The 26762-nt window shown below is 41.5% G+C and overlaps 1 protein-coding gene across 9 annotated transcripts in view; it reads left to right on the top strand.

The window, feature by feature from the left end:
- The window catches only part of Unc13b (unc-13 homolog B), a 211657-nt gene that overhangs the window by 128653 nt on the left and 56242 nt on the right, over positions 1 to 26762 (top strand). For all 9 annotated transcript variants that reach the window (XM_042271038.2, XM_016004589.3, XM_042271034.2 and 6 more), the window contains 2 exons: positions 380 to 694; positions 2458 to 2548. In XM_042271038.2, the coding sequence (XP_042126972.2) occupies positions 380 to 694; positions 2458 to 2548 (406 nt within the window). The remainder of the gene's footprint in view (positions 1 to 379; positions 695 to 2457; positions 2549 to 26762) is intronic.

Here is a 26762-nt window from a genome sequence, read left to right on the forward strand (position 1 = left end):
GGAAAAGTTTCTTTAGGAGACTTAGTAAAGAGTTTTATAAGCAACAGGCCATTTGACTATTTCGTCATTCTACCGACAGTTAGGTAAAATATTTTGTGAAGTCAGGCTGGAGTCATAGTGTAAGTGGTGTCAGAGAGCTTAGCATGTCATCTTTTTTCTTTTTGTGGTTGTGCTGAATGGCTAGAACAATTTTTCTAGATTGAAATGTTTGCCCTTGCTTCCTAGGAACCTCCTATTTGTGGGTTTGTGTGTGTGTGTGTGTGTGTGTGTGTGTGTGTGTGTGTTTCATGCAATTATTAGTTCCCAGATGTATCCGTATTTGTGGTCTGGTCCTTGGTTTGCATTTATTTACTAATCTGTTTTCTTTTCATTCTCACAGCCCTACCAGCAGTAGTAGGTATGGCTCCTCCTGTAATGTGAGTCAAGGAAGCTCTCTGCTGAGTGAACTAGACCAGTATCATGAGCAAGATGATGATCGTCGGGAGAGGGACTCCATTCATTCTAGCCATAGCTATGGCAGCCTCTCCAAAGATGGCCAGGTTGTTTTGGGAGAACAAGAGAAAGGCTTGGACGTGACATATGAATCAGAAAAGGAGAAAACAAGTGAATCCAAGGATGTGAGAAAAGATGCCACAACCCACCCTCCTCCAGATCTGGTGCTACACAAGGATCACGTCCTAGGACCCCAGGAGAGGTAGGTGATGGCTAGCTCACATACTATTGTATCTCTTATTGAATACAAACATTTTCCACTTGTTTCTTGCAGCTAGGTAGGTGGGGGCCATGGCAAGCATGGTCAAGTTGGTACAACTTCCTTTGATTTTTGATATAACTCCCAAGATATTTGAAGGACTTGTGTTACTGAGGTACAGGTGCACCAAGACTTCTCGAGCGTGAAGTCTTGACCCCACAGATGGTCTCTGAGTCTGAAACTGGGCCTGAGCCCCACAGATCTTTTAATAGTTCCCATTGCTTAGGGTTCCTTAGCTGTATCCAACTCTATTCATATTTTAATTCCTTTTGTGAACATTGATATTTGATTTTGTTTTACCTTGTTTGAGGAAAACCAGAAAAGAATTAAGGAAGAACTGACAGATTTAATACACCTTCCTGTAATTAAAAAGCCACTGTACATGGTTTGGCATTTTGGTATCCATAAGAAGAAAATGGTATAATCTATCATTTGGTCAAGTGCAGTGTGTACTGTGTAACTCAGTACTCTGGAGGCTGAAGTACAGAGTCAGGGGCTGAAGACCAACCTGAGCTACACAGAGAGACCTTATCTAAACACAGTGTCAATAGTAACTAAAAGCAGTCGTTTTAAGAGTCATATAATAAAGTTTAGTGTCGAGTTTGAGTGTTCTTTCTATACCCTGAGCTATCCTGTTTAGAAGAGCTGAGAGGTTTGGGCATAGTAAGTCTCTCAGTTTTAGTATTGTTGACATTTTATTGGAAAATAATTATTACGGGAAACTGTTGTATTCGTTTTAGGCATTTGTTTGCTTATCTGGCCTCTATACAGTAGATGCTAATAGCAGTGCCCAGGGGACAACCAAAACTCCCTAGACACTGTCAGATATTCTCCCAAGGACAAAATCTTGCCCCTGCACCCATCTGAAATCCACTAGGATAGAATGATAAGAGTCTGGCTTAGATTTTCAGACTTCTAGATCTCATCACAGAACTAAGAGACCAGGAAAATGAATGCCAGGTGGCTGGATGAATCATATATCTTCCTGAAGATTGTTATAAAGCTGCTTTCTGTCTTCCCCTATTTTTTGCTTGTTTTTCTTTCTTTTTATAAAATAAGGTCTTATGTTGTAGCCCAGGCTGGCTATAGACTTCTAACTCAAGCTCCTGCTTCTGCCTCCTGATTGCTGAGATATAGGCGTATACTATAGTGCCTAGCTCCATTCTCAGTTTTCAGTCATCTGTTATGGTTCAGTTGATAGTGAAGAGGCCCAGGAGACTAAGGTCTGGACCTGGTCCTCCTGGGTTGATGCCCACCAAGAGGTTGGTTCTTCATGGACCTTGAACCTGATGTTACTGTTGTCAGGGCTGAGCTCTTGGTAGAGAGGTGAAGTACTTCACATGAATGCTCCCTCATCTCCCTTCTTGTCTCCACTTAGGTTGTAGCTGTCGATTTCTACACTTGAAGTTCACCCAGGGCCCTTGCCCTTGCTTCTTGTTTCATTGCCTCTCAGTGTCTATGAGCTGTTTCATTTGGCTGCATGAACAAAGGGGAAGGAAAGAGGGATGAAAAGGATTGTCATTTTAGAGAGGAATTGTTTTCAAACTAGGTGTTGAGAACTGTGCTGTTTTATGGCCTGAATCACTAGCCGTGTGTAGGCATGAGTACAAAAATATTTTATTTTAGATATTTGGCAGTTTTGCTTTGAATATTGTCACCTTGTTGCCTCTGCTATTTGCAAGAAATATTCTTTTCCTTGTTACAAGTCTTCCCGAGGAGAATGCATCTTCACCATTTACCCAAGCCAGAGCACACTGGATCCGAGCAGTTACCAAGGTCCGACTCCAGCTGCAGGAGGTAGGAAATTTGTTCCAGTAATGGTTGGGACAGTTTTTTCCTTTGAAAAGTTTGGGAGCCATATGGTGCTGGAGAAACTGTCAGTGATTAGTCATCTTACAGTGTGCTTCTGCAAATGCATGGCAATTAAGTTAGGCCTTAAGAGATGGGAGGTGGCCTGGGCTTTTTTCTAGGCTGCCTAATGAAAATCAAATAGGCCTTGCAGGTGGGAGCTTGAAGGTAGGGTTAAATGCCCATTTTCTCTACTACCTTCTTTTCAGGTTAATGTTCCAGTAAGGAACAAGACCTCTTCAATAATTTGTTGTACTCTTTATTGTCCAGTTCAAGTACCACTGACTGATTTTACACAGGGTTGGAAATAGGGTACAGACATTTTTATGGGAAAATTTGGGCCCTAATATAAGGCCCAAAACATGGACACATTTAGATCTGCAATCCGGGTCCTGGAGAGATGGCTTACTGGGTATAGGTACTCTCTGTTCAAGCATGGAGATCTGGGTTTGGTTCTCTGCACCCATGTAAAAAGCTGGGCATGGCTGCATGCATCTGGAACCCCAACACTGTGAGGGGAGGTGGTAAGGGGAGGATCTCAGGGACTTGCTGGTCCCCATCCTATTTCCAGATCCTGTGAGAGACCCTGTCTTAGAATAAGGCAGAGATTGGTAGAGCAGGACACCTCACTTCTTTTGGCCTCCATGCACCTGTACACATTTGACCACACACACAAAAACACACATTGGAGTCTGGAGGGAGCGAAGGAGATGGAGAGAGGGGAGAAAAGGAGGTTGAAAGAGGAGAAAAGCAAGAGGAGATGATCTAGGTAGGTTCTATTGCTGTGGTAAATACCATGACCACAAGCAACTTGGGGAGGAAAGAGTTTATTTTACCTTACAGTTTAGAGTACTTCATGAAGTAAAGACAGGGCAAGAACCTGAGGTAGGAACTGAAGCGGAAGCCATGGAGAAACACTGCTTACTGCCTGCTCCCCATGCCTTGCTCGGTTCCCTTCTTTATACAGCCCAGGACCGCTTGCGGGGAGGGGGGCGCGCACCACTCCTCGTGAGCCGGATCTTCCTGTGACAATCATTCATCGAGAAAATACCCTACAGAGCAAAGTGATGGTGGTATTTTCTCAATTGAGAGTCCTTCTCCAGATAGCTCTGTTTTAATTGAATTGACATAAAATTCCCAAGGACAAAAGATGGAGTTTTTTCACTGTTAGCATTAAAATTTCCTCTTATCTGTGCATCAGAAGACAGGTAGAAGTGTTGTCTTTAAATGATAGCAGTCACTAGTGTAACTTGGCAGATATTAAAAATTCAAGTGTGCTCACACGTGTACACATACCCTTTAAAGACTAATTTGAAACCTAAGTAAAGTTGAGAAAGAGCCATATAATTTTGTATCCTTTCATCACAGGCTACAGCTGCCACCATTTGACATTGGCTTCATTGTTTCCCCTCTATTATGACCAATCTTTCTCTCAGTAACTTGAGAGAAAGTTGTAGACACGAGATTGTGCCACTCCTAAATATTCATATCCTCCCCTAAAAAGAAGGCCACTCTCCTGAATAACCACACTTTCACTATCCAGAGGAAACTTGCACTCTCAAGAAAACACTGGCATCAGGATGCCATGCGATTTTGCCAGCTGCCCCCCAGAAAGTCCCCCTTTCCTTTCTGATCCAGAATCCAATGGCCACTGCATTTAAGTGGTGTCTCTAATCCCCTTCAGCTCGCGACAGTTCTCAGTCTTTGTTATCCTCCAGTTTTAAATAATGAAGGCTTTCATTTTGTAGCATGGGTCCACTCTGTGTTTCCTCATGTTAGGCTCAGGCCATGCTTTCTTGATAGAAATTATAGAAGAAGTATCTAATGTGAACCTGTCCTGCCATATTTGACAGCCTTAATATCTGATTAAGTTTGTATCAGTCACGTCCCTCCACTCTCAGCTCTTTCCCTTTGTCGTGAGAACCTCTGAGACGGTGCTGTCTTGTTCCTCATCTGATCTGTATCTTCTATGATGACATACGTCTGGAGCTACCACTAGTGGTGGTTGCAGGTGCTAACTTAGTTTCTGCCATTCTTTCTACAGTGAGAAATAGAAGAAAAATTCCCTGTTCACCTATTGATTTAATTCAGTAAGATTCATATGTTACTTAGTGCACCAATTGTAATATATTATTATCGTTTGTTTTGATAAATTATTCTAGTTACCCTTTATACACCATTATATACACACATGCACATACATACACGTGATTTTGTGGATTGTTTTTAAGTCAGAGTCTCAATATATAGCCTAGGCTAGCTTGGAGTTCCCTAAAGATAGCATTTCATGATTCACCTTAGAAAACTACAGAGAAAGAAAGTAACTTCTGGCCAGGCTCAGCAGATAAACCCTGATAAGCTGAGTCAGGATCTACAGCGTGGAAAGAGAGAACCAGGTTCCACAAGTTGTCCACTGACGTACGCACACATATGCACATGCACACATGGTTTTGTGGATTGTTTTTAAGGCAAAGTCTCTCTCTATGTACCCTAGGCTAGCTTGAAGTTCCCTGTGTATTCTTGGCTTGTCTCAAACTCTCAATCTTTCTGGAAAATACTGGGATTGTATGATGTGCTATTATATTCAGCCTGAAAAACATAACATTTAAATTTTTAAACATTTTTATTTAATGATTTGGTTCTTTGAATCAAGGTCTTGTTACACAGGCCAGGCTGGCCACAAACTTATGCTCTTCTCCATCAGCCTTCTGTGTGTTGGGATTACAAGTGTGTATTACCATGTCTGTCTTAAAAATATTTTTTTATCACTAATAAATATTTGTAGATGTCAACTATTAATTTGTTAGGCATTTTACATTTTAATTTCCTTGATGTCATATATTAATATAATTGTATGTAGATATAATTTTAAGTAAATAATGTGTCTGGATAATAAAACACTGGGAGGCTGGGCGGTGGTGGCGCATGTCTTTAATCCCAGCACTTGGGAGGCAGAGCCAGGCGGATCTCTGTGAGTTCAAGGCCAGCCTGGTCTACAGAGCGAGATCCAGGACAGGCTCCAAAGTTACACAGAGAAACCCTGTCTTGGGAGGAAAAAAATCCAAAAATACTGGGAGTCAGCTGATCTGGACTGACTGATGTGAGAAAAACAAATATTTTAACTGACATTTGTAGAGTCAATGTCATAATGTTTTTATTTTGAATGTTATCAAAGTAAAAGCCTTGAAATTCTTACTATGAAGTGAAATCATCTTCCCTATGTGAATGAAAACTCGGAATGAGAATAAGAATACATTGGTATGAGTTCAATTGGTTATGACATTAAAGAGACAATTATTGAAAATAAAAATCAAACAAAATCAAACAAATTAAAAACCACCCAAAAAGTGAAGCTTGTAATTGTCTGTTTATCCTGGATTAAGAGCAATCACTATGTAATTGAGTGATGGTTCTTAACACAGAGATTGGTTAGTAGTGGCCAAAAGGGGAAAGAAAAGCTGGAGCTTCAAATGTGTTCCACTTATGCTTCAGATGATCTTTGTTGACAGAGTGGATGATATTGTAAGGCAGAATGAACACAGCACCAAGAATTTTTTCTCCTCAATTATCAAAGTTCAATTATGCCACCCTATACCCTGTGCTGAAGACACTAATTTTTGTTAGTTTGTTATTTATCATGGTAGTCTCTTTCTGTAAGCATAAAATCAAATATCAAATTCTACTTTCCCTTCCATATAAAAGGCCACGATCTAGTGTTTACTGCTCTAAAGATCACGGTGTGCACCTGGGAGAGTGGGGGCCTGAAAACGAGGGGGACTAACGTCTGATGCAATAGCCAACCTTACTCAGAACATGAGTTTCTACTCCGAAGGTTAAGAAGAAGCACATGAGTAAAGTTCTCATGAGTTCAAGATGTGGACAGTACAAGGACGAGCTGCACGTGGCAAAAACATGTTTTTTCATAGAGGCATGTGAACAAATAACAATATCCAGTTGTAATGAACAATCTAAGTGAATTCACTCCTATCTGATACACCTGGGAGGGGCATGAAAGCACATTCCAGTAACAATTACATGTTTTTGAAGAAATGGAGGTCACAAGACTCTTGGTTTTTTTGTTTGTTTGTTTGTTTTTTTGGTTTTTTTTTTTTTTTTTTTTTGGTTTTTCGAGACAGGGTTTCTCTGTGTAGCTTTGGTGTCTGTCCTGGATCTCGCTCTGTAGACCAGGCTGGCTTCGAACTCACAGAGATTGGCCTGGCTCTGCCTCCTGAGTGCAAAGATTAAAGGCATGCACCACCACTGCCCGGCTAAGACTCTGTTTTCTTGGAGTTTTCTCATAAGCACTCAGAATTCCCTTTGCACAGCTGACTCCATTCTTGGACTGTGTTCCAGCAGTATAGCATACACATGAGAGCACCTTTTGCTTCTTCACTAGAAGATCCTTTTATTTATCAGCTCTAAGAGAACTTTTCCTTTGTAACAGATGCATACTATTCCACTGTGTGACTGCACTGCAATTATCAGTCCTCTGTTACTGTTCCTTTTGAGCAACAAACCATGCTGGAAGTGAGAAACCTTTTATGTTGGTCATTCCACGTGTGTGTGCATCTGTCTTTTCAGTATACATTACCACACTGTTACTTGTTCTTCAATAACTTACATGAATGCCAGAGGTCTGCTTTAAATTGTCTTCTGTAATCTGGGCTGATGGAGCGGCCAGCAATGGGAACATGACCAGTTACAGCTGTAAAGGGGAAGTAAAGATGGGAATTAAATGAGAATGTAGCAAATGACTCTGCAGGTCTGCTCCACACATGTCTCTCTTGCTCACACTGGCCACGCCAGAAGTCGGAGGACATTTGTGAAAGGCTTTAATGACCACCCCAAAAGGCCTGTGCCTTCCGTACGGCATACTGGTAAATTAGTCCCTACCGGTCATGCCAGGAGGTGTTCTTCTTTCCTAACCCACCAAAAGGGTGACTTATCAAAGTTTGGGGGTTTTGTTATTCTTTTAGGTTGTAGTATCTTAGTAGTTTAAATTTATGTTTCTTGCCAGTAAAGTTGAGCATTTTTCTTACATAGAAAGGCTAATTAGAAATTTTGTGTGACTAATCTATTCTTTCTCCATTTTTATTGAGTGTTTTGTTTGTTTTCTTATTAAATCTTCTAGGCCTTTTGTGGTTTAGGGAACTTAACTCTTTGTTACATGATTGCCAGTCTTTTCTCAGGGTATCATTGTGAGGAAATGTAAAAAATCTTGAAGAATCATGTTTTTCTAATCCAGAAAATAAAGAGAACATAGTATCTTCCTCTTAGCATTGTAAATTATCCAGGAAAGTGATGACTTTAGAAAAGAATATCAGGAAAGAAAAAAAAATGTACATACTTCATGGCTCCACATCATCTCCATGATGCAATAAATTTCTTCTGGTCTAGCTCTACACAGTTCAAAGTGTGAGTCATGCATGGACCAACACAATCTGGGAACTGTTTGATGTTAATCTTTGATGAAATAAGTACTAAAATTGAAAGTGCACCTTCAGAGGCAATTTGAAATGTCAGGACATCAGGTACATAAAGGTCCTGTCTCATTGAACAGGGTATGAACTAAAAGTATAAGACCAGGACATTGGGAATGAAAAACCAGATCCTTAACAAAAAGTACTTTGGAATGCATTAGTCGATACTTGTAAAACATGATTTTCCCCAAATCCTCAGAGATTTACACTTGCTGTTTCTTGTGCCTGGAATTTTTTCTTAATTCATCTTGCTAGCTTGTCATCCATGTCTTTTAAGACCTAGCCAGATGTGAAGTGTTTGGAGACAGTTTCCAGACTGTGAAAACCTATTTAAGAATTGGCATTCCTTGTGAGATAATGGGGTTGTTATTTGCTGATATGCCTTTCCTTTTTAAAAACAAACTTGTTCCTGGAACGTCAGGGATATACTTTTTGTGTGTGATATCACCTGATATAGAATAAGGAAGGAATGTCTAGCAAATCATTTGTAGTTATTTAACTAGCTGAAAATGCCCATCATTTCCCCAAATGCCTCCATGTATAAGTTACTTTTCTGTTGTGATAAAGCACTATAACCAAAGGCAATTTGAGGAAGAGTATTTGGGCTGTGGTTTGCTTCCAAAGGTCTAGACAGATGTTGAGGAAGGCATGGTGGCTGGAGCAGGAAGCTGAAAGTCATATCACAACCACACACAGGAAACAGGGCACTCAAAGTGGGGCAAGGCTGTAACTCAAAAAGCCCAAAGTGATGTACTTCCTCAGCAAGGTTCCCCTCCTAAAAAGTCCTATAACCTCCCCCAAACAGCACCACCACCTGGGGACTTAGTGTGTAAATATGAGCCTATGGGGGACAAATCTCATTCAAACCACTGGAATGTGCTTCCTTATCTTCTAATTCATCCTGTTTCCCAAGGTCCAGCCCCTAAAGTCAGTAACAGAAAAGTATTAACTACTCATATCAAGTGTTCTTTCTTTTGTGATACATATGTTAATAGAGGCTTTTCTCTGTCCTACCCCATCCCATAGCCATTTCCAAATAATCCAAATATTTGGTTTATGGCTCAGGCTTACTACTAACTAGCTCTTACTTATTTAAGTTAACCCATTTCTATTAATCTTTGTATTGCCATGTGGCCCGTGGCTTACTGGTGCTCTGGCATTTTGCTCCTTCGGTGTCTGCTGGCATCTGCCCCTGCCTCCGCCCTTTTTCTTCCTGTATCTCTGCTTGGATTTCTTGCCTGGCTCTTTCCTGCCTAGCTGTAGGCCAAATCAGCTATTTTATTAACCAATGGGAATAAAACATATTCACAGCATACCAACGAGTTTTCTCACAGCAACTTAGTTAAACACAAGTTTACTGACTTATTATAGTATTATATATAGGATTATAGTATGAGTAGTTCTTTGTTTTCTTAGTTTTTGTAAGCTTTATTCTGGGTTAGCAAATGTTTTTGAAAACCTCAATTGATAGATTAATAATACTGTATAATATGAGTGTTTCTTAACAATTCTTTCTAGTTTGTCATGAATAAGGTTTTAGTAAATACTGTCATAGAAATATATTTTCTTTTCTGTTTATTTCTTTAACTTATCTTAAAATATTCAAGTAAGTGGTCAGCTAATGAATATATGTGTGTGTGTATATATATGATATATATGATATATATATATATATATATATATATATGAATTCCTAAATTTATTTCAGAAAATATTTTCTAGTTTGTGCTTGAGAGTCTGAATGTGCTGGACTGACTTTGAGTATTAACATTTTTGTCAATTTGGCCAAAGAATGGTAACTGACTTTTAAAATTTACATTGTTGTTTGTGACTTGAGTATTCCCATAAGTTTAGAGTCATTTATACTGAGTTGTTTTTTCATTAAACAGATTTTGGAGCACTACCACGGAAAGCCAGCTACACTTAAGACATTCCTATAAAATTGTCAGGGACTAAAGGGATTGATTATTCAGGGCCATACTTGTGTCCTCTGACTCCTGCACATCTGAACTTAATAACTGTTTGTGACATTGCTGGTGCTGACAAGGCAGTGATGTTGGTAGTGTGGGCGGGAATGGGTATGAGTCTGTACCTTATTTGGTTTAGTTGCAGAAGAATCTGAGGGAGGAGGTGAGACTTCGAGCTCTAGAAACAGAGGCTGCGGTGGCAGCGGGTGGGTGGGTGTTCCAGGTGGAAGGGACAGCAAAGGAGAAGGCATGGAGACAGGCCGGCCGTAAGGAAGGCTGTTGAAAGCTGCGGAAGGCAAGCCGGGGTAAGCAGGACAGAAGTGAACAGATAGATCAGGAGGCCCACATTTGAATGGAGCTGTCGCAGGGGACACGGGTTGTGGCAGGGCAGCCTAGGAGATAAGGCAGTCCCTAAAACAAAACCCCAAGTTGGTTGACTGCTGCCAAGTTCTGGTCCCACTTGCGACTTTCCTCCAAGCAGAGAAGCTTCTTAGTCTCATAATGAAACTCTAAGAAGGTGGTCCTTGGGGAGACAATGGTGAGCCTCAAAGAGAAGTGGGCCTTTGGGGACCCTTCTCTTAGACTAAGTCGAACTGGGAAAACATTTTTTATAACCTGAGACACCAGGGTTTTTTTCTGAGCATGGCTGCCCGTCTTAACTTCCTCTGTCTCCATTTCTGCCCTTTGATGATCACTCTTTTTTTTCCATTTCAGATCACTGAAGGGTCACAATGTTTAAGCCTTCCTCTGACCAGTAAATGCTGTTATTGTTGAAAATTGTTAACCAGGGCATAGAGAGATGGTTCAGTGGTTGAGAGCACTGACTGGTCTTCCAAAGGAACTGAACTGGATTCCTAGTACCCATATGGCAGCTTGCAATTCTGGGGCACTGCATTTACATAGTACTCATATATACCCACAGACAAAACACCCATACACGTAAAATAAAAATTAAAAATTGTTAACAATTGTTTTAAGTAACTAGTAAATATGACAGGATACAAGGCTGAAGATCTGGCTCGGAGCTTTCAGAGCACTGACTGCTCTTCTAGAAGACCCAGGTTCGACTTCTAGCACCCACACAGCCTCTCACAACCGTCTGCAACTCCAGTTCCAGGAGACTGATGCTCTCTGTGGCCTCTGCAGGGCTCTAGGCACACACATGGTGCACATACATACATGCAGACAAAACAACCGTACCCATAAAATAATAAAAAAGTCTTTAAAAACTTAAAAAATAAAAGGATAAAACTAATCAAGAGCATGTATAGAATGTAAAGGTTCTCTCTTCCAGCTCCCAGGTCTCCCACTCCTTCCCCCATTACATTGGTACACTGTTTTACGAGTCTCCAGAGATAGTGTGAACTTTTACAGATCATGCTTGTATGTGTATTGCATATTCTCATTTGCTTTGCTATGGTTGCTGCTATATATTTGTTTATTTTTCCTTATTAGTATACATAAAGCTACTGCTCTACTAAGGCTATTAAAAGTGGTTTTTTTTTTCACTACTACAGAGTTACTGACTTCTAAAATAGCTATGTAGGTATTTCTTTTGTGAATTTATTATAATTTGCATCCTTTGTCTCCTATAGATGGATCTTTGAGTTGTTTCTAATTCTAATAATGCAAGTTCTGACAGTGAGCCTAAATACTTGAAGACCTCTTTTAACCACAGGTTTCCATCTCTGTTCCTCATAAGCTCTTATCCAGAACAGGCCACTGCTACTTCATAAACCAGGGGAAATGCCCATAGACAAGAGCTTTTGTTGCTTCTCTGATACTGTGAGACTGCCCTTGCTCCCAACAGGCCCCTCCTGCCCTTTGACAAACTGAGTTGTCCTTACCTGATAGGAGAGACCAAACCTAATCTATTCTAGCTTCTAACCTTGACTGAAACCTAGCTATTCTCTCAGATCCTCTTTAGTGGAGATCATGCCTTCATGTTTGTCCCATGTTTCTAGACCAGGAGTGAAGCTTGGTTTTCGTTGGCTCCTTCTGCCACTTCCACATCAGCATGTCCTACTCTTACCTTCCTAATTGCACTTAGATTGCAACCTTTTCACAATCCTTTGTTTGTTTATTGAAAATTCTAGCCGGGCGTTGGTGGCGCACGCCTTTAATCCCAGCACTCGGGAGGCAGAGGCAGGCGGATCTCTGTGAGTTCGAGGCCAGCCTGGGCTACCAAGTGAGCTCCAGGAAAGGCGCAAAGCTACACAGAGAAACCCTGTCTCGAAAAACCAAAAAAAAAAAAAAAAAAAAAAAAAAAAGAAAATTCTAATACCTATATTTATAGTTTGCATTTTACTCTCAGTTATTGCCATAATAATTACCATAGTAACCACATTGAATACTATGTCTCAGGCATTGCTAGTTGTTTTACATCTATTACTCAGTGATCACCTCACAATAATTCTATAATTTATTTAGGCTTACGTTATTAGCACCATTGAGCTGAATGCCTATTTGACTCTGTGTGTGTGTGTGTGTGTGTGTGTATGTACATATGGGGTCCAGAGGTTGACATTGGATGTCTTTATTTTTCTTTACCTTATATTTATTATTTATTTATTTTTGAGACAGGTTCTCATTGTGTAGCTCTAGCTGTCCTAGAACTTGCTATGTAGACTAGGCTGGTCTTGAACTCATATAGAGACCCATATATGTCTGTCTCCCAAGTGCTAGCATTAAGGGCATGTGCCACCATGCACTGCTCCATTTGCTGGCATTAAGGGCATGTGCCACCATGCACTGCTCCATCTTATTAAAATACAATGTGTGTGCATTTGCATGTGTGTGCACATGCATGCATGTGTGTGTGTGTGCATGAACAGTGAGTGGCATACATATAGCGATAAGAGAACACTGTGGGAGCCAATTCTTTTCTTCCATCATGTGGGTTTTGGAGATTAAACTCAGGTCTGGTGGCAAGCACTTTTATTAGCTGATCTCTCATACTGGCTCCTCCCAACCTTAGTTTTTGAGACTGTGTTGCTCACTGAATCTTCAGTTCCATCACTTTTGCTAGACTGGCTGTCCAGGGAACCCCAAAGATCCAATTATCTTTGCCCCACAACACTGAAGTTACAGGTGTACACATCCACACTTGGCTTTTATGTGGGTGTTGGGGATCCTAACTCCTGTCTTATGCTTGTGCTGCAAGTACTTTGTCTACTGAGCCATGTCTCAAGACTAGGAACTCAGTGTTTTGTGAGGTAGCACCAGGGTCACCTGGCTGGAAGCATAGACCTGAGATTATAGTCCAGGTCCGCTTTAACTTGGAAGCCTGCCTGTTTTTTAAACATCATTTTCCAAAGTGTGTTCCATATATATGATTGACGTTTAGAGTTGTTAATAGCTATCAAGTGACACAGATTCCGTGGTCAAAGAAATTTGAGAAACACTGAGTTCATTAGAATGTAACACCAACCGAATGTTCTTGGGAGGCAGTGTTGAACCCAGACTTTTTGGAATTTGGATACACTTAGTCCTCTGACTCTTTAAAAAGAGAATCTCATAATGTATAGCAATTTGGCTCACATACTTGGTAATGAAAAACCTTGTTTTTCAGAAGCATTGAATTGGACTTATTTTTCAAGGAAAATTTAGAATTACACCTGTCAAGGTTATTAGTGAGCTCCCAGCTACACACAGTGGCAGATGCTTTCCTGTCTTGATCTTACTGGACTTTGCCTGCTGTATTTGATTCTCTGAGTGTATGCTCTTCTTTGACTTCTTAGAACTATCTCCAACTTTCTTCTCTGACCTCACTGCGGTCTCCCTTGTCTGGCTTCTCTTTTCACATCTTAAATGCTAGTCTTTCTGGGACTCTTTACTCAATTTTCCCCCTATAACAGTATGCATTCTTCCTATGAAACCCCATTCATTATGCCAACTACCACATATACGTTCTTATATAGCCCAAATCTCTCTCCTGAATTCCAGGTCCTTTCCAGCTACTTCTTGGACAGTCACTTGTCATATCAGCACCCTAGATTCAGCACCTCCTGATGGAGATGTCACTTCTTACTCAACAACCTGCGTGTTATTTTTGGTTCTGAACCCATTAGATGAGGCTAGGTTCTTGAGAAGTAAGAGGAAGCAAAGCCATTCTTTCTATGCAGGAATTTCACTTATTTCCAAAACAAGAGGACACAGCAGCCTTGTGCAAGATGCCTTGTACACCAGAGAGGGGCTGTATGAGCTTTATGCAGCAGCAGTATCAGAGGCAATGATTTTTATCTGAGGTGTGACTATTGCTAATTGAAAATTTTCCCCAGTAGGGACTGTATAAATGTGTTTGATGCAGTTAATAAAAAAAAAAAAATATGGAGTAGGAAGGATAGTTTTCCTAAATCCTGGGCAGTTGAATTATGAAGAGTAAAGTTTTTCCTAACTAAAGAAGTCATTAAAAAAAAGATCGTAATCATACTTTCCCAAGCCACTTTGGCCAAACAATTTACACACACACACACACACACACACACACACACACACACACGACCTTCATGAGAGCAAAGAGTTGGGATAATGGAAGTTAAGATGGGTAGCCATGATTAGAGAAAATCTTGCAGTATCAGAGTATAAAAAGTGTTTTCCCAGCCAGGTGGATGACACACACCTTTAGTCCCAGCACTGGGGAGGCAGAGAAAGGTGGATCTCTGAGGCCATCCTAGTCTACAAAGTGAGTTCCAGGATAGCCAGGGCTGTTACACAGAGAAACTTTGTCTCGAAAAAACAAAACAGAACAAAAAAACAAAACCAAAAAAAGCTAAGTGAAAAATAGCTTTGAGATGCAAAATAGAGACTATTTTTATATTCTGATGTAGACATCAAACTAACAGATATCAGTAGATGGATGAGTAAAATTTTTCCTCAAAATATTTTTTCATTACATTTCAGTTTCAACTTTATAGCTAGCATCCAAGACCACCATGACTTGCTTCAGCATCCATTTCTAGCCATATGGACAGAATAGCTTTGGCCTTGGAATCCCCTAGCCCATAGTTTAGAATACAACTTTATCACTTCCTGTTTATGTAACTTTTGACTTAGGCAAGTCACTTGGCCTTTTAGAAACTTAGTTTTCTTCCGCTATGAGAGAATACCATACCGGCTGGCTAATTGTATATGGAATAAAACCTAGCATATTTTTAGCACCAAATAAATGTTAGTTTGATTTTTTTTAACAGTATAACCTTTTTCTTCTATTAATCCCATTTTCTGCCTTGAATGCCTATTCTTTCAAATTTTCATAATCAAATAATACCCACACTTACAAATTACTCTCATATAGCACCTCATCCAGGAAGCCTTCCCTGATTTCCACCTCACCTAGCAACTCTAAGAAATATTTCCCCTTAAATTCTTTTTCTTTTCTCCCCTCCCTCCCTCCCTCCCTCCCTCCCTCCCTCCCTCCCTCCCTCCCTCCCTATCTTTCTCTCTCTCTCTCTCTCTCTCTCTCTCTCTCTCTCTCTCTCTCTGAGACAGGATTTCTCTGGGTAGCCCTGGCTATCCTGGATCTCGCTCTGTAGACCAGGCTGGCCTAGAACTCACAGGGATCCGACTGCCTCTGCCTCCGAGTGCTGGATTAAAGGCGTGTGCCATCCCCGCCTGGCTAAATTCAATTACATTTTAACTGCCTCATGCTATATTTTAGTCTCTCACTATAGTGTTTAGGCGTTGCTGAAGGCTGCCTTCTCATTGGAGACCCAAAGAGCATCGACATTTTTCTAAGCAGGCTGTTGTGAGAGGTAGAGCCCACTCAGTTAAGTAAACTGGTGCATGAAAAGGCAAGCTGATCAAGCTACACAACTGTCTCCCTTATGCAGAGGGCCTAGTCCAGTCCCATGGAGGCTCCACAGCTGTTGGTCTAAGATTTATGAGTTCCCACTAGTTTGGCTTGATTGTCTCTGTAGGTTTCCCCATTATGATCTTGATGCCGCTTGCTCATAGAATCCCTCTTCTCTCTCTTCGACTGCCTCTACTGAATGTATCAGGCTCTGCTGACTCCCCATGGAAGGCCATATCTTGTAGGAGGAGGGAATGGGAGTGAGTTGGGGGCTGGAAGGCTGGAGGGGCAGGAGGAGGGAAGAGGGGGTCTGTGGTTGGTATGTAAAATGAATAAAAAAATTTTAAAAAAAGAAAAGGGGGAAAAAAGAAAAGACAGGCTGAAAAACTGCTTTAGACCTTTGACATCAATTTTGTGCTAAGGAAAGTTCACATGTCTAGTCAAGCATGTGGACTGAGGGTGTCAGGTTGTGAACTGTTTGAGCCATCTTTTGAATTGGTCTTCTGTTCAAAAGGCCTGTTTCAAAAATAACTATTTTGTGTGCTTGGGGTTTACGAAGTGATGCTCCATGGGATACATCACTAGTGTGATGGCACTGTAATGAAGCAGAGTAACACATAGAGCAGAGACTCACATGTTATGAGCATTCCATAAACATGTGTTATTGACATGGTCCTTTTTGTAACAAGAGAAGCTAAAATGTATGCATTCAACAAACATCTCTACTTTAACATACAATTTTTACTTACCGTATTCCTTATTTTATACATTAAATCTCTAGACCTGTTCATCTTATTAATATGCTATTTTGTCTTATTTTTGTAACTTGATTACATTTAAAAGTTTATTTAGTACGTGTGGGTACTCACGTGCCTCTGTATGCGTGCAGGTCAGAGAACAACTTGCATAGGTTGTGCCTTGTCAAGTAGGTCTTGAAGGTCAAGTTCAGGTCATTACTCTTGGCAGCAAGTGTGTCCTTACCCACTGAGTGGCTTCACCAGCCCTATCTGTTAGTTTAGAGCCTTTGCCCTCCATTTCTTCATTTATCTACCCCATCACGATTTCCCCCATCTCTTTTTGTATGTTGCTATATATTTCTCTTAGCTGTCTCTTCTGTTTTACTTTGTGTTCAGGTATATTTTTAAATTATTTTTGAGACATATCATTTTCTCTTCCCTTCCTCCCTCCAGACCCTCCTGTATATCCTTGCTCTCTTTCAAATTCACGGTCTTTTTTTTCCAATTAATTATTAATTATTGTGTGTGTGTATGTGTGTGTTCCTAAATACTTAAACACAATCTGCTCTGTCTATATACTGTTAATTGTATGTGTATGTTTTCAGGACTGACCATTTGGTGTTGGATAAGCAATTGGTGTACTTTTCCCTGAGGAAGACTATTTCTCCTGCTCTCAGCATTCCTTAGTGTCCTGTAGCTCTTTGTGTAGGGTTGGAGCCTCCTGGGCTTTCCCCCAGCCCCTTAAAGTTAGCATGCTTATCATCGTCGTCGTCCTTGCTCAGCTCCTGTTCAGGCAGTCATGTTGGTGAAAGTTCATGGGTGTAGCTTCTGCCGTTCTTGGAGACACAGTCTCACAGCAAACTCCCTGTTCCTCTGGCTTTTACAATCTTTCTACCCCCTCTGCTATGATTCCTAATCTCTAGGTGTGTGAGTTGTACTGTAGTTGTATTAGTTGGAACTGGGCTCTACAACTCTGTATTTAATTGGTTGTGATTTTCTTTAATGGTCTCTGTCTGTTTCCAGAGAGAAGTCTTAAATTTTGTTTATCCCATCATGTGTGTTTGTATGTGTGCTTATACATGTGCATATAAACACTACATTTTTATTCATCTATTAATAGACACAAGTCTTCTGGCTTATCAAGGTAAGATGTCATTCAGGACCTTAAGTAATTTATTGCAAAAGTAACACTTGTGTGAAAATAGTTAGCCTTGGACTATAGAGTGGAGAGTAAGCCTGTTGAGTTAGGTGGCTAGAAGAGTCTTATTAGAGGAACTCCTAGATAATATTTAGTTATTTTTTAAGTATCAGAAAATTTTAAAAAGTAAGATGAGCTTAGAAAGATGAAATCAAGGGTTAACCTGCATCTTATTTGTACATTTGTCATAAAGGAGATCCACAGCTCCTTACATGTGGCACTATCAGTTTTAAAAAATATCAGGATACATCTTCTGGGGCGGTGGTGGCACATGTCTTTAATCTAGCATTGGGAGGCAGAGATAGGATCTGTGAGTTCGAGGCCAACTTGGTCTACAGAGAAAGTTCCAGGACAGCTACACAGAGAAAACCTGTCTGAAAAAAAAAGGACACATCCTAAAGTCCAGTTGTAGTATATACAATAAGATAACTGTTGCTATTACTATTGCTGCTGCCTAGGGTCTCTCACATGCTAAGCAAATGCTCTGCCACTGAGTTATATCCCCAGCCTTTTCTGTCTCTCTTCCCTTTTCCTCCTCCTCCTCCTCATTACCTCTACCCCCTCCTCTTTCCCCTTCTTATTCCTTTCTTCTTCCTTTTCAAGCAAGTTCTCATTCTGTAGCCCAGACTGTCTGGGAACTCACTGAGTAGCCTAGGCCAACCTCAAACTTGCAGCAACCCTGCTGCCTCAGCCTCCCAAGTGTTGGGATCATAGTTGTGAGCCACTACATGCAGCTAGGGGATGGAGAGATAGATCCATGGTTAAGAGCACATATTGCTCTTGCAGAGGACCTAGGTTTGGTTTCCAGTACCCACATGGTGACTTGCAGCCATCCATAACTCCAGTTCCAGGGGATCAAACACCCTCTTCTGGCCTCTGTGGGCTCCAGGCAAGCATATGATATATATACATACATGCAGGCAGAACACTTAATCTGGAAGGAAAAAAACATCCACTTCTTGAAGTCAAGGAAAAAGGCATGTTGCTCAGTTTCTTCAGCTTCCACATCCTGTGGTTGGATGTCATCTTCAAGTATGATAAGGAAATGTACTTATTCAGTACACACCTAAGGACACCCGGACATAAGTAGGTAAAGATGACAAGTTGGGAAGAGTGTTCCAGCGAACCAACGCCCCGAAGCAGTTCTTGACAGGTGAAATAACAACTGTGCATTGGTTCCCCCAAAGGCACTCCTCCTTCCTGGCGTCTGGGCTGTGTTCCTTCAAGTTGTTTCTTATTCTGACAGCTCCATCTTCGTTTCCTTCGCACTACTTGCTGCTATCTTCTGCTTGTCTCTTAGAACTCGATGATTCCCAGACTGTTTCTCCATATTGCTCTTCTCTGGATAATCTAATTTACATACTTACCTGGGACTAATGAAGTCTCATTTGAGTTATTTTTCTTCTTTCTTTCTTTCTTTCTTTCTTTCTTTCTTTCTTTCTTTCTTTCTTTCTTTCTTTCTTTCTTTCTTTCTTTCTTTCTTTCTTTCTTTTATTTTTAGGTTTTTCGAGACAGGGTTTCTCTGTGTAGCTTTGCGCCTTTCCTGGATCTCGCTCTGTAGACCAGGCTGGCCTCAAACTCACAGAGATCTGCCTGCCTCTGCCTCCCGAGTGCTGGGATTAAAGGCGTGCGCCACCACCACCCGGCTGAGTTATTTTTCATGAGCTCCAGACTTCTGTCTCCAATTGCCTGTGGATGTCGTCACCTGTATGTTCAGAGGCACCTATACATATTCGATCTGTACTCATTGTTTCTTTCTCTGTCCCCTCCTCTTCTCTAATTGTTTTCTTGGTAACTGACACAACCAGTCACCCAAGCACAATAAGATATGGATATAATAATTACCTTGTTAGAACATTTCATTCAGGGAACTGCCTTAGACCAAAAGTCATGACACCTTTTCACATGCCTTGTTTAATACCTAGGCACTTGATTGGTATCTATCTATTATTATATTTTGTTCTTATTTATTTCAATTCTGTTACTGTGGTTAAAAAAAACTACCAAAAAGCAACTTAGGGGAGAAAAGGTTTATTTTACCCTATAGTTCCACTTTACAGCCTGTTATTGAAGGGAAATTACATTTGCAGCAGCTTGAGATAGCTGGTCACACGTACACAGTCAAGGGCAGAGAGAAACGAGTACATCTGTGCTCACTTGCTTGTTCTCAGTTGGATCGCTCCACTCTTTCACAGGTCAGCACCCCCTGCATTGGTTGGTAGTGGTGCTGCCCAAGCGGGCTGGGTCCTCCCACATCAATTAACAACAGACATGTTCACAGGTAGTCAATTTCTTATTGAGACTCTTCCCAGATGATTCTAGATTGTGTCAAAGTAACAGTTAAAGCTAACTGTCACACATTTTGTGTGTGTGTGTGTGTGTGTGTGTGTGTGTGTGTGTGTGTGTGTGTGATCAATAGTTCTGAAAGATTCTGTTTGGTTTACTAAGTCTGCCATAGGAGCAAATCCTTTACCAACTGAGCCTATATTTCCCATTTTTATAAGAATACTGTCAGATTAGAGCCAACCTTGATGACCTTGATGACCTTGATGGCCTTGATGGCTTTTTTAAAGACCATATCTCCAAATAAGATCATATTATGAGGTAGTAGGAGTTAGGATTTCAAAGTATAAATTAGGAGGGGGAGGTGTCACAATTTGTTGTAGCCCAGCCTTTCAGAACTACTTACCATGAACAATGTAATTTATATATGATATAAGTGTCTTTCAATTCTGAAAGCTGAGAAGTTCAAGGTACTGGAAGGTCAGTGTACACACACACACACATACATACACACATATACATATATACACAATGAGAGAAAGAGTGAGAGAGAGACAGAGACAGAGACTATAGTTCAGGAACTATATTCTTTTTAGTCTTGTGGTGGTTTGAATGAAAATGGCGTCTATAAGCTCATTGGGAGTGGCACTATTATGAGGTGTGGGCTTGTTGGAGGAAGTGTATCACTGGAGGTGGGCTTTGGGGTTTCAGAAGCCTGCTGTGTGCTGATCCTACTTCTCCAGCACCATGTCTGCCTGCATGCTGCCATGCTTCTCACTATGACAATAATGAACTAAACCTCTGAACTCTAAGCCAGCCCCAATTAAATGTTTTCCTTTGTAAGAGTTGCTATGGTCCTGGTGTCTCTTCACAACATTAAAACCTTAACTAAGACAAGTCTGGATGCTGTGACTTTTGATCAGAGTTGTGTGAGAACATAGGAATGTATACTACTTTAAGAGTTTTTAAACAAAGATAAAGGACTCTTCAAAACCCTTTCAGTCATTTGGTTCTGGGATGAACATAGCCCATGGCCTTTGACAGTACAGGCAGGAAACCTGTTTAGATGGGCAGTCCTGAGCATTTTGTTTATTGCCTCTTTATACTCAAGGTTCTAATTGGGCATGGTGCTTGACCTGGTTGTAGAACTGAGGCTTGTCAGCAGTTTGTGACTCCTAAGGCCTGCCTTGCAGCTTGTCAGGTTGCATTTGGGCTGCATGGCAGCTCTGTCTCAGCACATCAGTAAACTCAGTATGTCTCTGCCAGGTTCATCATTCCCTTAGGGCAGCGTGTTCCTGGGGGAAGGAAGGGGAACACCTCCCATTGCCCATCATTCTCTGCTTGTATATAGTTGCTGAATAGTTTGGGGAGAACATAATTCTATATGGAGGGAAAAAAATGACTTTTCTTAGCCACCAGAACAAACCATTTTCCCCACGCATAAAAGAAATCCCAGCTGTGTGGCCACATGTCAGCCTCTTCGTGATGCTTCTGGGTTTTCTTAGTGGTAGAGAAGGAAAATAGTCACAAACTGACTCCTATGTAAAACAGAACTGAGTTTCCCCATCCTTTGTATCCATATTTATGACTGCTGTCTTGGGAAGACAAGCTAGACACCTGCTGGTCCTGACCCAGCCAGTCCCTGGCAGTGACATCTGAAAAGGGAGGCCAGAGGTTTGGAGTAGGTGTGTTCTCTGCTTCCAGACTAGTTGTATCTGACCTTAGGGAGATTTAGACTGGTTATTTGAGGGAGAGAACTGTGACTGTTGAGGCCCTCCCCAGTGACCCTGTGGTCGTATATAACTGCTTTAGTTGAAGAGGATTTTATGCACCAGGTGATCTCCTGACTAACGCATCCATTCAGCTCCCCATTAGAGCACCTGCCACTCTGAACCTTCCTACAACTCTGCGTGAGTGTCAGTGTCTCATTTTGAATTTCCATCTTGACTCATCTGTCTCTAGGCGAAAATCCCTGCAAAGATTTAAATTGGGAACCAGACCTTGAGAATGTCTGTTGAAAGCATTTCAGAGTTTCTGGATAAATGCCTTTCCCTTCTTAACCCAATCTGTTTCCCAGTTCTGCCCAGTGGACTCTAGAGCAGGCTAGCTTTGAGGACGTTTCTCAGCTGAGGTGGACACTCATCTTCTTAGCCTACATGAGATTATCAAGGGCCAGATCCACTGTGACAAAGGGGCTATATTGTTGCTCGTACAGCCAAAGAAATAAAAATGGCCTACTATCCATCCCAGAGGAGAGCTGATTATTTTGTGGTCATATGATGTCCAAAACTGAGCCCTGTAGGACTGTGGCTGAAGGAACCTCCTCTTTGTTACCAGAGCTTATGCTGACTGCTCTTTATCACCCTTTATCCTCTGTATTAGTTGTTTATTTCATTGCTGTGACAAAATTCCTGACGAAAAAGCTCAGCTTCAGGAAGGATTGATTTATTGTGCCCGTAGTTGGAGGACGCAGTCCATCATAGTGAGAAAGGCACAGTGGCGTGGGCGTGAGACGGCTGCTCACATTGAGTAGACAGCTAGTAGGCTGAGAGAGATGAACACTGGGGCTTTGTTTACCTTTTCTTCATTCAGTCTGGGACCCCAGTACAGAATGTAAGTACACTTACATTCAGGGCAGCTCTTTCCACCTAAAAATGCCTGAGTGCTATCAAGTTGACAGGATTAACCATCACATCCTCCTTGCTCTTGCTTAAAGCATGGAGCAGTGGTAAGCACAAGAATAATTTGTGGTCAAAGATGTGAACACTCATGTGAAATTTGAAGGCTCTAATGGGAGATAGCGAATTTTGTGCTTTCTGATGTCTTGAACATATCTTCCATTCTCTGAGCCATTGTTTTTCTAGAAAGCCAGAGCTGCTTAGGAGATGGGATGCACACATTTGGACAGATGGACAAGACAGGATCCATTAGCCTTTGTAATACTACTTGAGTCCTCGACCAAGCCCTGGAACCCCACCGGTGGATAGGGCATGAAGAACTAGGTTGCTTAGGCAATGCCCTGGTGCTGGGGAATCTTCCTTGTTCTTGATAGTGTGAGCTTTCCCTCATTTTAGAATGCCTGGACCCAGACCTCGTAAAGGACAGTTACCGTTCTTGACTCTTTATGCTTGGCTGCAGAGCTGGGGAAGGATTCTGATTTAATCAGTCTTTCCTCTATTTGTGTTAAACCCTGTACCTCTCCTGGCTCAAGCCTGGGGAACTCCACAGTAAATTGGCTGTGGCTTCCACTGAAATTTGACAGTTTTCAAGTTATTTTCTTCCTCTGTATTTAGATGTGGTTATAGTTGTGCTGTCAGCCCTTATCTCTTCTGTCATCTAGCCAGCTCCCAACTGGGTTAGGAGGTATTTGTTCTGCTGTCAGTGTTGGCTGCATAATGAGGTGGATGGTTAAGAAATGGGTTATTTAGCATCTTTTGGAATCTAATTTTTCTGCCTTGGCTGAGGGGAAATCAGTGTTATTGGAAGAAGGCAGCAAGGAGGCAAATGTTGGCTCTGAAACCAACCCTTTCTCCTTGGGATCTTGGATAAGATATGGAGATCATGATTGATTTAAAATCTTGTTTGGAGCCAGACATAATGGCTTAGGAACATGTAATCCTAGCATTGGGAGGCAGAAGCAGGAGGATCACTGCAAGTTCAAAACTATCCTGGTCTACAAAGTAAGATACTGCCTCAAACAAGCCAAGATTAAATAAGTCAAAGCTTTGTTTTACCTGTCACATAGGACTGCCTACCTTGACATACACCTGATTTCTGGGTTAGATGGGCAAAAGTCTTCTGTGGATTGCTACAGGAATGTTTGAGATAAATGCCGAATCAGTCAAGTTTGCCTCCCGATTTTGACCTGAGGAAGAGGAAGGCCTTTTCTCATTGTGCCAGGTTCAGGGAAGGCAGAAGAGAGGCAGCGTGACTGGATTGTTACTGGCAGTTCAGGGCTAGGCACAGTGAGCAGTGTTTTCCCATCCGTGGCTGCAGAGTGGACCAAGGGAGCGTGTTTCATGTACCTGCCACTTTATGTTCCAGAGCTTCAGTGGTACCTACGTTATACTCAGATATGTTACAGTGAGCAGTCTGAGTGTTCTTTGAAGATAAAGATGCTTGATTTCATAGTACATCCTACAGAGACTTGTGGAATTGTTGGGATTAGGAAAACATGAGAACAACTAGACCAGAAAAATCTCCGTAGACATAAGGCTGCCATTGGGAAAGGCAAGCTGGGATATTGGGGATCATGAAAATAGGACTCTGCGTCTTAGACAGCTTTGGACTGATGTTGTATTCATTTGGGTTGCCAAGTTCTGAATTCTGGATTCCCAAAGCAGCCTTTGGTCTTGACTGTTGCAGTTGAGACCCATTTTGTTTAACTCAGTTTCCCCTCCTCCCTAGTCACTGTATCTCCATAGCCTAAGGGAATTCTTTTGCAGTAGCTGTTCAGAGAAACTGCTTGAGGATGTAAACTGTGAGAAAATGGCACGATTTGATGTGAACTGCACTTGGTCACTGTCCCTGTCCTTCAGCTTCTCTAAAGGCTGATGACAGACAGACCTTATGTATGGTAAACCAATCCAGAGCTTATTTTACTAGAAGAGAAATCTGTCTTTGTATTGTGTGCTAGCTGTATTCTGGGTTCCCCCTGAGATTTGGAGCTCCTTAAAGTATAGAGCTCTGTGGTACATCTCTCTTAAATTCTAAAGATGTGAGAGGGGTGTAAAGACAGGAGAGAAGAAGGATAGGGAGGAAAGAAGGAAGAAAATGGGGGAAGGGAGAGAGAGTAAGATCTATATTTAGCAAGAGGGAGAGACACTCACCCAGGGTGTGTGAGTGAGCTTGCTGGCAGGATTGTGTGTGCGTGAGTGTGCTGGGAAGGGGGTGTGTGCGCCAGCAACGTGTGAGGAGGGCTGGTGCCCTATGGGAGGGTGCAGGCAGGCAGGAAGCAGCTGGAGAGGAGGAGGAGCAGAAGCGGGAGCCGGAGCTGCCCTGCTTTCCTCTCAGTCTCAAAGCCCGGAAAGGATTGAGTTAGAATTCCACATCCAGTTGAAGTTTCCTGCTGTTGCCTTCAGCAGCCTGGTCTTCAGAATCTCCCCTCGGCAGAGAGGTGTGGACCAGACTGGATTCCTAGATTTGCAGCCACCAGACTCCTGCCCCGCCTTCACTGAGGGGATTTCTCTGCTAGGCATTGTTCCTCTCGGCAACTTTGCACGGAGGAGCCAGCCAGCAGGGTGCAGCTGAGAATTATAGCTCCTTGGCGCTGTTTGTTGGTTGTTGGGCAGGCGGCTGTGCTGTGGCTCAGAAAGTTCATCCTGTGGCTTCTTCAGTCTAAGGAGTGCTTCTGATGGATTACCTTTTAAAGGCAGCACTTGCTTTCTAAAACTTGAGAATTTGTGGCTTTAATGTTTTTTCATTTTCTTAACCTTATTTTGGTTGCAGCAGCAAGGTAAGTGATATTAAATATATGATTGACTCTGAACGACAAGAGGGACAAAAGCAAAGCATTTGTGGGTGGAATATGGAGCAGCTACATTAATTATATAACTGCTTGAGCCAAGTTGCTAGTCATTATAATGAGGGGAAAATAGCATACTCAGCACTGGGGTCGAATCTTCACATACACGTGTTTGGGTACTGATAATCTGGCCATCCATTCTTCGTGGGTACTCTGCTGTATATCTACAACTGCTTATCCATCCTGTTGGATGTCTGCATAGTTTCTGTCTTGACATGCCTATGTGTGTTTATAACCTACCTGGTCCTCTCCTGTATATACATTGCATATAGACAACCTTTTATTCATCTTATATGAATGCATATAAGTTATCTCTACCTCTGTGTACATTCATATATAGAGATCATCTGTTCCTCCACACATTTATACATGCACTTAGGTAACCTTCCTGTTCTTAGGTATATTCAGAAACCTTTTCATCTTTCTTCTGTAAATGTGTGGAGAGGGGCTATACTGTCTAGTCTGGTGTGTACATGCCTCTCATGCATACATATGCCATATAAACAGAAATGTCCATCCTAAGCTTTCCCAGCTTTGAGTGTGTGTATATATGCATATAATGCATGTGTGTATATACACATGCATATAATTTGTCTGTTTATATGTGTAGTGCAAGAGCCCTAACTTTGTAAATTGAAAACTTACTTAATCCTAGCCTTTCTCAATGACCTTGGTCAAGTCTAATTCGCCCTCTTAAAGCTCTAGTTTTGTCTTCTATGAGGTCAAAATAATAATTCTTCTTGCCTTACAGGGTTGTAATGATAAGTGAGACTCATGTAAACTGAAAATTCTAAATCAGTGATTCTTTTGCCATCATCATCTGCCCCTCTTGTAGACCTTGCACCTAGCTGCATTAATATCACACTCTTGCTCATGCAAGGTCTCCAAACCCTCCATGTGAATGGGTAACTTCTGTGGAAGTAACCATGTTTGTCCTGTAGTTTGCCCAGAATATTGGAAAGAAGCTACACAAAGCTACAAGATATTGACAAATGGTAGGATGGAGAGGGAAAAAAGGTCTCTTTTTTTTGTGGTTAGGGCTTGATATTGGTTTTTTGTAGCCTTAAGGAGGAGTGAGCCTGTCCATAAGCAGAAATGAGCTACTTCCAACTAGGATCAAAGTAAACAGGTAAAAAGATGAGTGAAAGTAACAGAGTTCACTGTCACTGTGATGACGCTCTTC

This window comes from Peromyscus maniculatus, chromosome 2 (assembly GCF_049852395.1).
Source record: "Peromyscus maniculatus bairdii isolate BWxNUB_F1_BW_parent chromosome 2, HU_Pman_BW_mat_3.1, whole genome shotgun sequence".
Taxonomy (NCBI): Eukaryota; Metazoa; Chordata; class Mammalia; order Rodentia; family Cricetidae; genus Peromyscus; species Peromyscus maniculatus.